The 14,742-nt window shown below is 37.9% G+C and overlaps 4 protein-coding genes across 4 annotated transcripts; all 4 read right to left on the reverse strand.

Moving 5' to 3' along the window:
• Positions 1 to 989: 989 nt before the first annotated feature.
• Positions 990 to 2,497, reverse strand: LOC128355889 (odorant receptor 131-2-like). The gene is made up of 2 exons (XM_053316271.1): positions 2,348 to 2,497; positions 990 to 1,751 (listed from the first exon to the last, which is right to left on the reverse strand). The coding sequence occupies exons 1-2, from the start codon at positions 2,495 to 2,497 to the stop codon at positions 990 to 992; spliced, it is 912 nt and encodes a 303-aa protein (XP_053172246.1).
• Positions 2,498 to 4,573: 2,076 nt separating this feature from the next.
• LOC128355400 (odorant receptor 131-2-like) lies at positions 4,574 to 6,688 on the reverse strand. Its single transcript, XM_053315638.1, has 3 exons — positions 6,539 to 6,688; positions 5,044 to 5,791; positions 4,574 to 4,728 (listed from the first exon to the last, which is right to left on the reverse strand). Exons 1-3 carry the CDS (start codon positions 6,686 to 6,688, stop codon positions 4,574 to 4,576), a joined length of 1,053 nt encoding a protein of 350 aa, XP_053171613.1.
• Positions 6,689 to 8,862: 2,174 nt separating this feature from the next.
• LOC128355885 (odorant receptor 131-2-like) lies at positions 8,863 to 10,525 on the reverse strand. Its single transcript, XM_053316265.1, has 2 exons — positions 10,376 to 10,525; positions 8,863 to 9,630 (listed from the first exon to the last, which is right to left on the reverse strand). The coding sequence occupies exons 1-2, from the start codon at positions 10,523 to 10,525 to the stop codon at positions 8,863 to 8,865; spliced, it is 918 nt and encodes a 305-aa protein (XP_053172240.1).
• A 2,286-nt stretch (positions 10,526 to 12,811) lies between these two features.
• Positions 12,812 to 14,575, reverse strand: LOC128355912 (odorant receptor 131-2-like). The gene is made up of 2 exons (XM_053316298.1): positions 14,426 to 14,575; positions 12,812 to 13,579 (listed from the first exon to the last, which is right to left on the reverse strand). Exons 1-2 carry the CDS (start codon positions 14,573 to 14,575, stop codon positions 12,812 to 12,814), a joined length of 918 nt encoding a protein of 305 aa, XP_053172273.1.
• Between the last annotated feature and the right edge of the window lie 167 nt (positions 14,576 to 14,742).

Below are 14,742 nucleotides of genomic sequence, written 5' to 3' on the forward strand. Positions count from 1 at the left end.
AAAATGAATGAATGAAGTTCAAACACAGGACATAATTTTTGTAACATCAGTTGAACATAAATGGTAAAATTACAACTAATCAACTCGTTAGTCAACTTGAATGTTTCTCTGAATGTGTTTCATATGAGCGCATCAGCAAAACTCAAATTGTCACACACTTTGTTTTACAAGTAAGATCTTTATGATTAAAGCAATGTCAATTAAAGTGCAATACATTTGGATATTTCAGTTACAGTCATTGGTATAAAACTATACACTTGCCATAATACAAAGACCAATTTGGGTTTTTGTGTTAAAAAAAAATTATATTTTAAGTCTTGTACAACTATATTATTTGAACACTGAATAACTTGACAGCTTCGATCTGCATGTCCCATGAATACATCCATTTATGAGTTTGGATTTACACAACCAACATGTCCTCTTTGGAGGACACAGTGATGGACAACTCAGGAGAAGCCTCACTCATATCCCATGTAGAGAGGAGACAATGTACAAGGAGACAATATGTGGATGAGATTTGCCCTGAGATGCTGAAGGTTCTAGACATTATTCAGCTATCATGGTAAGCATGCCTCTTCAGTGACACATGAAGATTGGGGACAATGCGTGTGTAATGGCAGACCAGGGTAGTGGTTCCCACCATCTAAAAAAAGGGACCATGGGTTCTCACCACTCAGGAAAAGCTTATGCCAGGGTTCTGGGGAGAATGCTCGGACTGACTGTCGAACCTGAGTTTGACGACAAACAATGGGGATTTCATCCTTGTCATTGAACAGTGGACCGGCTTCACCCTTGCAAAGACACCTAACCCGAATCCTTGCTGCATGGACAACTCACTTTATATTGTGTTACAAATACATTTAAGAACCTAATGAAAATAAGTTAATAGACAAAGTTGAACCAACTGAGGTGTGCACTCAGGAAATCCTGTTGATGACTAAAGGTTTAGGACTATTCAGTTATAGTCTAAGAATGGTTGCTTACCATTAGCTGACCTTACATAACAGATATTTTTTCAGGTACTTCCTGAAAGTATTGTCTCGAAAGCCATAGATGATTGGACTAATGGATCGTGGCAGAATCTGAACTGTAATGTAGATAGCAAAGAGGGAGTCTGCATAATTCTTAGGAAACCATCTCAGCAAAGCTTCTTTCAACTGAGGGGTTGCATATGAAGACATACACAGAAGCAGCTGAAACCCATGGAGCATGATAGTGTTCCTGGCTTTCTTTGCATCTTTGTTGGCTGTCTTTGCAGTAAACAGGATCTTGAAGTAAGTGTAAAATATGGTAATCCAGACTATAACTAGAAACAGCGAATATGTGATATCCCTCTTCTTAACAATAAGAGGATTTGGGAAGGCAGTTTGTCTAAGACAGAACACTCTGGAATGAAAGAAGTCCAGTGGTTCTGTGGCTAAGGTGATGAAGAGATCAGGAAGAACAGACAACATGCTGGTCATCCAGATTAAACCAATCAGCATTAAAGTTCTCTTCACAGTACAGATCTGCACGTGGCGAAGGGGGTGACAGATAGCGATGTAGCACTCCACCGCCATGCAGGCCAGGTTCAGAGGAGTGTTTTCAGTGGTGAAAAGAGCAATCAGGATGAAGATGCAGCAGATGGAGACATTTAATTTGTAGATGGTGTAGCTGACAACAAACAGGATGATGGTTAGCGTCATTTGGATCATGTCGTTGACCACCAGGTGAATAAAAAGGATATAGCGGGGATTCATGTAGAATATCTGGATGGTGGGAACCAAAGTATGCAAATGGAGGAAAAGTTTAACAAAAAGACAATATTTTATGTGTTACATTAAATAAAAATGATTATATGTTACTATATTTATAATAAATAACTGAAATTAAATATCAATTTGATGTTAATGGTAAATTTTGCCCCATTTACACCTATCTAATCTATTCTGGAAAGCAGGTGTTGTGAAAACTCTCCTGCCCTCCACAAACCTGCTTTTAAATCAAGTAATTTCTAACAATTTCTAACAATCTGTGTTGTATGTACTTTGTTAAATTACAGTTTAATTCTGCTCAGTGATGACTTTGGCCATACTGTGCCTCGTCCTTATCTTATGTGTTTATTGAAAATCATCACTAAAATCTAATGTTGGTGTTATTTAAATGTAACATACACATACACATGCTGTCTAGTCTTGACAAGCAGAAGTTTAATGGGTGAAGGCATCAATGCTACATTCATATTTTTCTATGTTTATGTTTTTGGTTTCTATAGATCCTCCTAATGATGTAAATTTTGATTCCTAACCGATATCTTCTGTAAATGCATTATTAGTGGTGACATGTCATCAAAGTAATAACAGACCTGGTGTTTACGGAAGGTGTGAATGAGGTTGGCATTAATGAAGTTGATGGAGATCCCGATAACCACAACAATCACATTCTTGGTCACAGCTTTAGTGAAGGAGTCTCGATACTGTAAAACAACTGACACATTGGCAGCTGACACATTCATCTCTTGAAAGTAGAAGTCTAATGAAGGAAAAAAATATGGGTATTATTTAGTTACATTTAAATATTTACAGTAAGTACTGCAAGAAATAACCATAGTGTATGCTTTTGAGTGCTCATAAAAAAGAACATAATCAACACGTTTGAATTTTTAGTGCTAGCTGTACAGTAAATCAAAGACATATAAACAAGAAATCAAAGGTGGCACAGCTGAGAACAGGAATCCTTCCCTTGAACCTTGAAGTTGGTAGATTTAAAAACGTTCTGGAAGATGAAAAGTTATGTGAATTATGTGAACATTTTCTTTTATACTGTCCCTTGTATGATGAACTGAGAACTCCAATATTTACTCAAATGTTAAAAACCCAGAAATTTTCTGGTGCTCTGATGATGACAGAATGAACTGGCTGTTTAACTCTGATGTCTTTAAGTTGGCTAAATATGTATCTGAAGCATGGAAAAAGTGTCAGGACGGTCTATATGTTTAATTGCTGTAATGTCTGTTATCTGGTTTTCATTTGTTATTATTTGTTCCTTTCTTCTTTTGTTTTGGTGTCTTGTAAGCCCATTTAGGCTGGGCACTTCTGTTGCATGACACGTTCATAAAAAAATGTAAAAAATCATATAAGAATAATCAGAATGAATTATAATAGGACATTTTAATAATACAAAATTTAAATGTTTTAGGGATAATCCTGCATAAAGCCACTCAAATACAATAAAGAACTAATTTCAACCAGAACATCAGAACATCAACTTAACATGTAAAATCAACACATAACTCACTATTAAATCTGAATGTATTTATAATTTAACAATTAAAGTTTGATAATTAAGAAACAACAATGGGTAACCTCATTTGATAATCTTCAGTTTAGTTTTTACAGTCTGTGTAGTTCCACAGCCTGTATCATTTCCCAAACTTTATAAATCTATTGAGATCTGTGAAAAATGATTGACACATTAGGTCTTTAAACACCATCCATTTTTGTCAATAGTTATTTTTGTTGGATGAACTTGTTTCTTATCTTTCAAATCGTTAATTTTTCAGTTTGGAACAAATCTTTTATTTCAGTGAAGAGTTTCACCCCAGTGACAAAATATAAATGGAGTCAGAACACAATTAAAAGTTATCACGTATTGTCCAATAAGTGGTACTTACCTTTTTTTGGACGAACAGGACACCAACTACATGGCTCCAGGAAATATCTGACTTTATATGTTGTGTGTTTGGTACAGCCTGGGATTTAAGACTGTGCATTTGCATGTTTTCGACGTGTGTGTGTGTGTGTGGCCACAGAGGCTTTCACAGCTATTCTTGTTAGGACATTGCACTGACTCCATTGATTTTGTACAGCCTAACCAGAATTCTAGCCCTACCCCTAACCAATTCAGGCCTAACCCTAACCTTAACCTAACATCAATTCACACCTTACCTCTAACCTTAACCACAATCTCAGAAATTAAGTTTTGAGACATTATGACCAGGCTTTGGTCCCCATGAGGATTACAGGTCCCAACAAGGTCAGTGTTTGTATCAGAAATGGTCCCCACAAGGTAATAGAAATGTGCACAAACATAGGGGACAAAGTTTTATAATTGAATTTTAAAGGGCAATATGAATTAATTAATTCATTCGTAAATATCAATTTAGTTCACAATTTGAATTTTATTTCAACACACAACAACAACATTTCATATCTCTGTGATAGTGTGTGTTGTAAATTGAAAGGGTTGAGTATTGTTTGAATTTTTCTGACACTGGTGAAAATTCAATATCTGGATTGCGTCAGGGTTTTTTCTTTTAAATAGCTTTGATCATTTTGGGGACCTCAGGATTGCTTCTCAGCTTTTTGCAGAGAGTTGGAGTGAGTTGCTGCCCAGAGTGAAGGACTTAATGTATCTCAGGGTTTTATTCACAAGTGAAGTTAAGATGAAGTATATGGTTGATAGGTGGATCGGTGCAGAATCAGCAGTAATGTTGGCATTGTATCAGACTGTTGTGAAATTAAACCTCTTAATTTACCAGTCATTAAATTAGGAACTCAGACATCCAGGGATAGATGGTGTGGAGCTGCTGCTACTTCACATCAAAAGGAGCCAGCTGAGGTGGTTTGGGCACCTGGTCAAGATGTCTCCTGGATGTCTCTGGAGGCATGTCCAACTGGTAGAAGACCCTGGAGCAGACCCAGAACACGCTGAAAGGGTTACATATCTCTTCTAGCTTAGGAACACCTTGGGAACCCCCAGGAGGACATGGAGAAAATTGCTGGGGCGAAGGATGTTTTGGTTTCCTTTCTTAGTCTGATGCCACCATGACCCATTTCGGATTAAGCCGATGGATGGAGTTACATAACAGCTATGCGTCTGACTGAAATTTACATTGTGTGTTACAAATGATCTCAGGAGCCTGATATAAAGATGTGAACAGGAAAAGATGTATGGACTGAGGGGTGCACTGACGAAATCCTGTCGATGATTACAGGTTTTCCTTTTTTGAAAGATTCAATTATAGTCTGAGAATGGCTGCTTATGGTTTTCTGACCATACACAAGAAGTCATTTTTCAGGTACTTCCTGAAAGTATTGTCTCGAAAGCCATAGATGATTGGACTAATGGATCGTGGCAGAATCTGAACTATGATGTAGATAGCATAGAGAGAGTCTGCATAATTCTTAGGAAACCATCGCAGCAAAGCTTCTTTCAACGGAGGGGTTGCATATGAAGACATACACAGAAGTATCTGAAACCCATGGAGCATGATAGTTTTCCTGGCTTTCTTTGCATCTTTGCTGGCTGTCTTTGCAGTAAACAGGATCTTGAAGTAAGTGTAAAATATGGTAATCCAGACTATAACTAGAAACAGTGAATATGTGATATCCCTCCTCTTAACAGCGAGAGGATGTGGGAAGACAGTTTCCCTGACACAAAACACTCGGGAATGAAAGAAGTCCAACGGCTCTGTGGCTAATGTGATGAAGAGATCAGGAAGACCAGAGAAGATGCAAGTCATCCAGATTAAACCAATCAGCATTAAAGTTCTCTTTACAGTACAGATCTGCATGTGGCGAAGAGGGAGGCAGATGGCGATGTAGCATTCCACCGCCATACAGGCCAGGTTCAGAGGAGTGTTTTCAGTGGTGAAAATCAGAAGCAGGACAATGACACAGCAGACGGAGACACTAAATTTGTAGATGGTGTAGCTGATGATAAACAGGGTGACGGTCATTGTCACTACGATCATGTCGTTGACCACCAGGTGAATGAAAAGGATATACCGGGGATTCATGTAGAATATCTGGATGGTGGGAAAGAAAGTACAGAAGACAGGAGAAAAGTGTTGAAAACATTTATGACGGACAGAGCTTTGAGATTGAAAAAGGGATGCAATGTGCTCAAAAGTTAAATAGGGGACCTCTCAGTATCTACCTGCTGTCATTTTCACTTGTCAACCACTTATTAATGGTGCCACAAACATTTCTCCTCCAGCTAAGCTCCTAGCCTGGTACCAGGCCTCTGAGTTGCCATCCACATCTCTGCTTTGTGTAGTGAATTATACAGATCTGGTGTTGTGCCCACTGATGGTTGTTTTGCTGTATCAATAAACAATCAACCAATCAGAATGTACTGTATAAAGGTGGGATTAAGAAAGGAGACGTCACATTCCTATCACCTATTACTGTCCTGACTACATCCATGAAAAATAATCAAAAATGGATGAGATTAATGCAGGTGTGCAGTTACTTGTTTGGAAAAACTCTAAAACTCTTGAAATGTTTTCAGTTGTTATGAAACGTGTTAAGTTGACTTCTCATGACAATCGCTTCACCAGCTGATTTTCAACAGGGAATGACTAGGATTTTAGAATGAACTAAACCCAAAAAAAACCCAAACTCTAAAATCAATGCTAATCCAATCTCCAGATTTAGGAAACCCCCTTTGTAAAATAATGGGTGACGGAAAAGAGCACAGTCCCACAATCGTCTGATGATTTCTTCAGTAAATTCATTATTAGTGGTGACATGTCATTAAAGTAATAACAGACCTGGTGTTTACGGAAGGTGTGAATGAGGCTGGCATTAATGAAGTTGATGGAGATCCCGATAACCACAGCAATCACATTCTTGGTCACAGCTTTAGTGAAGGAGTCTCGATACTGTAAAACAACTGACACATTGGCAGCTGACACATTCATCTCTTGAAAGTAGAAGTCTAATGAAGGAAAGGAAATTGGATTTAATTTAGTTACATTTAAATATTTACAGCAAATACAGTAAGTACTGTAAGAAATAACCATATAAGCCTAAATATGAGACAACAGTGATTTTAAAAGGACCCTCCTTTTACAACATCCATTCATGGATAACTTTCCACATATAAGAAACACTTTGGCCAAAATAAGGTAGAGAGAAACTACACATCTGATACTTTTTGAATATATTGCCGAATTTACAGAAAAGTAAAATTCACCCAGACAGTGCATTTGAATGCTAATAAAAAAGAACATAATCAACATGTTTGAATCTTTAGTGCTAGCTGTACAGTAAATCAAAAACATATAACAATAATCAGAGCAAATTATAACAGGAAATGCTAATAATACAAAACTTAAATGTTTTAGGGATAATCCTGCATAAAGCCAATCAAATACATTAAATAACTAATTTAAACACAACATCAGAGCATCAACTTCACATGTAAAATCAACACATAACTCATTATTAAATCTGAATGTATTTACAATTTAACAATTAATGTATGATATTTAAGAAACAACAAAGGATAACCTCACTTGATAATCTTCAGTTTAGTTTTTACAGTCTGTGTAGTTTCACAGCCTGTATCATTTCCAAAACTTTATAAATCTATTGAGATCTGTTAAAAATGATTTACGCAGTACGTCTTTAAACACCATCCATTTTTGTCAATAGTTATCTTCGTTGAATTGACCTGTTTATATCTTGCAAATTGTTCATTTTTCAGTTCGGAACACATCTCTTACCACTTACCTTTGTTTGGACCAGCAGAACACCAACTACATGGCTCCAGGAAATATCTGACTTTATATGTTGTGTGTTTGGTACAACCTGGGATTCAAGACATGTTGGTGTGTGTGTGTGTATGTGTGTGTGTGTGTGTGTGTGTGTGTGTATGTGTGTGGTCACAGACGTTTTCACAGCTATTCTTGTTAGGACATTGCACTGACTCCCTTGATTTTGTACAGCCTAACCAATTTAGGCCTAACCCTAACCTTAACCACGACCTCAGAAATTAAGTTTTGACACATTATGACCAGGTTTTGATCCCCATGAAGACTACAGGTCCCAACAAGGTCAGTGCTTATATCAGAAATGGTCCCCATAAGGTAATAAAAATGTGCACAAACATGGGGGACAAAGTTTTTTAATTGAATTGAATTAAAAACTTGAAATAATTCATTCATAACTACCATTGTGGTTAACAATATAGATTTTATTTGAACACACAATGAGAACATTTACAAATTAAGTACTTTCATATCTCTGTGATAGTGTGTTGTTGTAGAATGAAAGGGTTGAGTATTGTTTGAATTTTTCTGACACTGGTGAAAATTCAATATCTGAATTGCATTAGGTTGTTTTTTTCTAAATAGCTTTGATCATTTTGGGGACCTCAGGATTGCTTCTCTGCTTTTTGCAGAGAGTTGGAGTGAGTTGCTGCCCACAGTGAAGGACTTTCAGTACCTCAGGAACTTATTCACAAGTGAGGTTAAGATTAAGTGTAAGGTTGATAGGTGGATCTGTACAGCATCAGCAGTAATGTTGGCATTGTATCGGACTGTTGTGATGAAGAATGCTGAGCCAGAAAGTAAACCTCTAAATTTAACAGTTGGTAAATTAGGGGCTTAGACATCCAGGGATAGGTGGTGTGGAGCTGCTGCTACTTCACATCAAAATGAGCCAGCTGAGATGGTTTGGGCACCTGGTCAAGATGTCTCCTGGCTGTCTCTCTCTGGAGGCATGTCCAACTGGTAGAAGACCCTGGAGCAGACCCAGAACACGCTGAAAGGGTTATATATCTCTACTAGCCTAGGAACACCTTGGGAATCCCCAGGGGGACATGGAGAAAATTGCTGGGGTGATGGATGTTTTGGTGTCCTTTCTTAGTCTGATGCCACCATGACCCATTTCTGGATAAGTCGATGGATGGATTTACATGACAGCTATGCGTCTGGCTGAACTTTACATTGTGTGTTACAAATGAATTCAAGAGTCTGATGGAAAGATGTGAAAAGGAAAAGTTGTATGGACTGAGGGGTGCACTGAATCCCGTCAATGATTAAAGGTTTATCTTTCTTTAAAGATACAATTATAGTCTAATAATGGTTACTTATGGTTTTCTGACCCTACACAACAAGTCATTTTTCAGGTACTTCCTGAAAGTATTGTCTCGAAAGCCATAGATGATTGGACTAATGGAACGTGGCAGAATCTGAACTATGATGTAGATAGCAAAGAGGGAGTCAGCATAATTCTTAGGAAACCATCGCAGCAGAGCTTCTTTCAACGGAGGGGTTACATATGAAGACATACACAGAAGTATCTGAAACCCATGGAGCATGATAGTGTTCCTGGCTTTCTTTGCATCTTTGCTGGCTGTCTTTGCAGTAAACAGGATCTTGAAGTAAGTGTAAAATATGGTAAACCAGACTATAACTAGAAACAGTGAAAATGTGATATCCCTCCTCTTAACAGCGAGAGGATGTGGGAAGACATTTTCCCTGAGGCAGAACACTCTGGAATGAAAGAAGTCCAGTGGCTCTGTGGCTAATGTGATGAAGAGATCAGGAAGACCAAAGAAGATGCAAGTCATCCAGATTAAACCAATCAGCATTGATGTTCTTTTGACAGTACAGATCTGCATATGATGAAGGGGGAGACAGATGGCGATGTAGCATTCCACCGCCATGCAGGCCAGGTTCAGAGGAGTGTTTTCAGTGGTGAAAATAATAAGCAGGACAATGACGCAGCAGACGGAGACATTAAATTTGTAGACGGTGTAGCTGATGATAAACAGGGTCACGGTCATTGTCACTACGATCATGTCGTTGACCACCAGGTGAATGAAAAGGATATACCGGGGATTCATGTAGAATATCTGAATGTTGAGAAAGAAAGTACAGAAGACAGGAGAAAAGCTTTGAAAACATTTATGACGGACAGAGCTTTGAGATTGAAAAGGGGGATGCAATGTGCTCAAAAGTTAAATAGGGGACCTCTCAGTATCTGCCCTCTGTCATTTTCACTTGTCAACCACTTATTAATGGTGCCGCAAACTTTTCTCCTCCAGCTAAGCTCCTAGCCTGGTACCAGGCCTCTGAGTTGCCACCCACATCTCTGCTTTGTGTAGTGACTTCTACAGATCTGATGTTGTGCCCACTGATGGTTGTTTTGCTGTATCAATAAACAAATCAACCAATCAGAACTTCTAAAGGTGGGATTAAGAAAGGAGACGTCACATTCCTATCACCTATTACTGTCCTGACTACATCCATGAAAAATAGTCAAAAATGGATGAGATTAATGCAGGTGTGCAGTTACTTGTTTGGAAAAACTCTAAAACTCTTGAAATGTTTTTAGTTGTTATGAAACGTGTTAAGTTGACTTCTCATGACAATCACTTCACCAGCTGATTTTCAACAGGGAATGACTAGGATTTTAGAATGAACTAAACCCCAAAAAAAACCCAAACTCTAAAGTCAATGCTAATCCAATCTCCAGATTTAGGAAACCCCCTTTGTAAAACAATGGGTGACGGAAAAAAGAGCAGTTCCACAATCGTCTGATGATTTCTTCAGTAAATTCATTATTAGTGGTGACAAGTCATTAAAGTAATAACAGACCTGGTGTTTGCGGAAGGTGTGAATGAGGTTGGCATTAATGAAGTTGATGGAGATCCCGATAACCACCACGATCACATTCTTGGTCACAGCTTTAGTTAAGGAGTCTCGATACTGTAAAACAACTGTCACGTTGGCAGCTGACACATTCATCTCTTGAAAGTAGAAGTCTAATAAAAGAAAAGAAATTGGATATTATTTAGTTACATTTAAATATTTACAGCAAATACAGTAAGTACTGTAAGAAATAACCATATAAGCCTAAATATGAGAAAACAGCGATATAAAAAGGACCTTCCTTTTACAACATCCATTCATGGATAACTTTCCACATATAAGAAACACTTTGGCCAAAATAAGGTAGAGAGAAACTACACATCTGATACTTTTTGAATATATTGACAAATTTACAGAAAAGTAAAATTCACCCAGACAGTGCATTTGAATGCTAATAAAAAAGAACATAATCAACATGTTTGAATCTTTAGTGCTAGCTGTACAGTAAATCAAAAACATACAACAATAATCTGAATAAATTATAACAGGAAATGCTAATAATACAAAACTTAAATGTTTTAGGGATAATCCTGCATAAAGCCACTCAAATACATTAAAGAACTAATTTAAACAGAACATCAGAGCATCAACTTCACATATAAAATCAACACATAACTCATTATTAAATCTGAATGTATTCATAATTTAACAATTAATGTATGATATTTAAGAAACAACAAAGGGTAACCTCACTGGATAATCTTCAGTTCAGTTTTTACAGTCTGTGTAGTTTCACAGCCTGTATCACTTTATAAATCTATTGAGATCTGTGAAAAATGATTTACACAGTAGGTCTTTAAACACCATCCATTTTTGTCAATAGTTATCTTCGTTTAATTGACCTGTTTATATCTTTCAAATCGTTAATTTTTCAGTTTGGAACACATCTTTTATTTCAGTGAAGAGTTTCACCCCAGTGACAAAATATAAATGGAGTCAGAACACAATTAAAAGTTATCACATATTGTCCAATAAGTGGTACTTACCTTTGTTTGGACGAACAGGACACCAACTACATGGCTCCAGGAAATATCTGACTTTATATGTTGTGTGTTTGGTACAACCTGTGATTCAAGACATGTTGGGGTGTGTGTGTGTGTGTGTGTGTGTGTGTGTATGTGTGTGGCCACAGAGGTTTTCAGAGATATTCTTGTTAGGACATTGCACTGACTCCATTGATTTTGTACAGCCTAACCAGAATCCTAGCCCTACCCCTAACCCTAACCAATTCAGGCCTAACCCTAACCTTAACTTAACCTCAATTCACTATACCCCGAACCTTAACCACAACCTCAGAAATTAAGTTTTGACACATTATGACCAGGCTTTGGTCCCCATGAAGACTACAGGTCCCAACAAGGTCAGTGCTTATATCAGAAATGGTCCCTGCAAGGTAATAAAAATGTGCACAAACATGGGGGACAAAGTTTTTTAATTGAATTGAATTAAAAACTTGAATTAATTCATTCATAACTACCAATTTAGTTAACAATTTAGATTTTATTTGAACACACAATGAGAACATTTACAAATTAAGTACTTTGTACTTAATGTACTCTGTGATAGAGTATGTTGTAAATTGAAAAGGTTGAGTATTGTTTGAATTTTTCTGACACGGGTGAAAATTCAATATCTGGATTTCATCAGGGTTTGTTTTTTTTTGCATAGCTTTGATCATTTTGGGGACCTCAGGATTGCTTCTCAGGTTTTTGCAGAGAGTTGGAGTGAGTTACTGACCACAGTGAAGGACTTTCAGTATCTCAGGGTCTTATTCGCAAGTGAGGTTAAGATTAAGTGTAAGGTTGATAGGTGGATCGGTACGGCATCAGCAGTAATGTTGGCATTGTATCGGACTGTTGTGAAATTAAACCTCTAAATTTAACAGTTGGTAAATTAGGGGCTTAGACATCCAGGGATAGATGGTGTGGAGCTGCTGCTACTTCACATCAAAAGGAGCCAGCTGAGATGGTTTGGGCACCTGGTCAAGATGTCTCCTGGATGTCTCTCTCTGGAGGCATGTCCAACTGGTAGAAGACCCTGGAGCAGACCCAGGACACGCTGAAAGGGTTACATATCTCTACTAGCCTAGGAACACCTTGGGAACCCCCAGGTGGACATGGAGAAAATTGCTGGGGCGAAGGATGTTTTGGTGTCTTTTCTTAGTCTGATGCCACGATGACCCATTTCTGATTAAGCTGATGGATGGATTTACATAACAGTGGTCTGGCTGAACTTTACATTGTGTGTTACAAATGAATTCAAGAGTCTGATGGAAAGATGTGAAAAGGAAAAGTTGTATGGACTGAGGGGTGCACTGAATCCTGTCAATGATTAAAGGATTATCTTTCTTTAAATATACAATTATAGTCTAATAATGGTTGCTTATGGTTTTCTGACCCTACACAACAAGTCATTTTTCAGGTACTTCCTGAAAGTATTGTCTCGAAAGCCATAGATGATTGGACTAATGGATCGTGGCAGAATCTGTACTGTAATGTAGATAGCAAAGAGGGAGTCAGCATAATTCTTAGGAAACCATCGCAGCAAAGCTTCTTTCAACGGAGGGGTTGCATAAGAAGACATACACAGAAGTAGCTGTAACCCATGGAGCATGATAGTGTTCCTGGCTTTCTTTGCATCTTTGCTGGCTGTCTTTGCAGTAAACAGGATCTTGAAGTAAGTGTAAAATATGGTAATCCAGACTATAACTAAAAACATTGAATATGTGATATCCCTCTTCTTAATATTGACAGGATGTGGGAAGACATTTTCCCTGAGGCAGAACACTCGGGAATGAAAGAAGTCCAGTGGCTCTGTGGCTAATGTGATGAAGAGATCAGGAAGACCAGACAACATGCTGGTCATCCAGATTAAACCAATCAACATTGATGTTCTTTTGACAGTACAGATCTGCATGTGGTGAAGGGGGAGGCAGATGGCAATGTAACACTCCACCGCCATGCAGGCCAGGTTCAGAGGAGTGTTTTCAGTGGTGAAAATAACAAGCAGTACGATGACACAGCAGATGGAGACATTCAATTTGAAGAGGATGTAACTGATGAGAAACAGGGTGATGGTCAGGGTCAGTACGATCATGTCATTGACCACCAGGTGAATGAAAAGGATATACCGGGGATTCATGTAGAATATCTGGAATGATGAGAAAGAATAGGACAGAGATTTTTGTGAATTCTAGGAGTCTGAGGATACAGCTTTGTTCTTAAAAAAGGGATTTGATATGTTGAAAAGTTTAAATGGGGGACCTCTCAGTATCTGCCAGCTGTCATTGTCACTTGTCAGCTACTTAGCTATCTTCCCAGTATATACTTTCATTTCAATTAGTTTTTCATGTTAATACTTATCAATGGTGCAGTGACCTTTTTTCACTCCAGCTAAGCTTGTAGCCAGGTACCAGGCCTCTGAGTCACCATCCACTTCTCTGCTTTGTGCAAATACAGATCTGGTGTTCTGGACAATCAGAACTTTGTAGGTGGGATTAAGAATGGAGACCTGGTCTTCCTGGCCTGGCTACGTTCATGAAAAACTGCAAATATGGCCACAAAAATGTCACATGCATGGATGAGATTGATGCAGCTGCACAGTCACTTGACTGGCAAACTCCTCATAACAGTCACTTCCCCAATTTATTTTCCATGGGAAATGACATCTGCAGAATGGGTATGTCACTTGCTACTGAACAAAAAGAACAAGAACTAAAACATCAAATTCCCCAGCTCCCCAACAAGAAGTCATGTTGTCATGCCGAATGAAAAAGTTGAAAGTTCATTCATTCATTTATGTTCACAATAGGATTTTAGAATGAACTGAACCCAAACAAAACCCAGAATTCTAAACTCAAAGCTAACCCAATATCCAGATTTAGGAAACCCTCTTTGTAAACTTGTGGGTGACAGAAAAGAGGATTCCATAATCGTCTGATGATTTCTTCAGTAAATTCATTATTAGTGGTGACATGTCATGTAAGTAATAACAGACCTGGTGTTTACGGAAGGTGTGAATGAGGTTGGCATTAATGAAGTTGATGGAGATCCCGAGAACCACAACAATCACATTCTTGGTCACAGCTTTAGTGAAGGAGTCTCGATACTGTAAAACAACTGTCACATTGGCAGCTGACACATTCATCTCTTGAAAGTAGAAGTCTAATAAAAGAAAGAAAACATGGATATTTTTAGTTACATTTAAATGTTTACAGAAAATACAGTATATACTGCAAAAAATCACCTTATCAGTGTAAATATAAGGCAACAGTGATTTTAAAAGGACCCCCACCCTTTTTACAACACTCATTT

The sequence above is a fragment of the Scomber japonicus genome, chromosome 3, assembly GCF_027409825.1.
Source record: "Scomber japonicus isolate fScoJap1 chromosome 3, fScoJap1.pri, whole genome shotgun sequence".
NCBI lineage: Eukaryota > Metazoa > Chordata > Actinopteri > Scombriformes > Scombridae > Scomber > Scomber japonicus.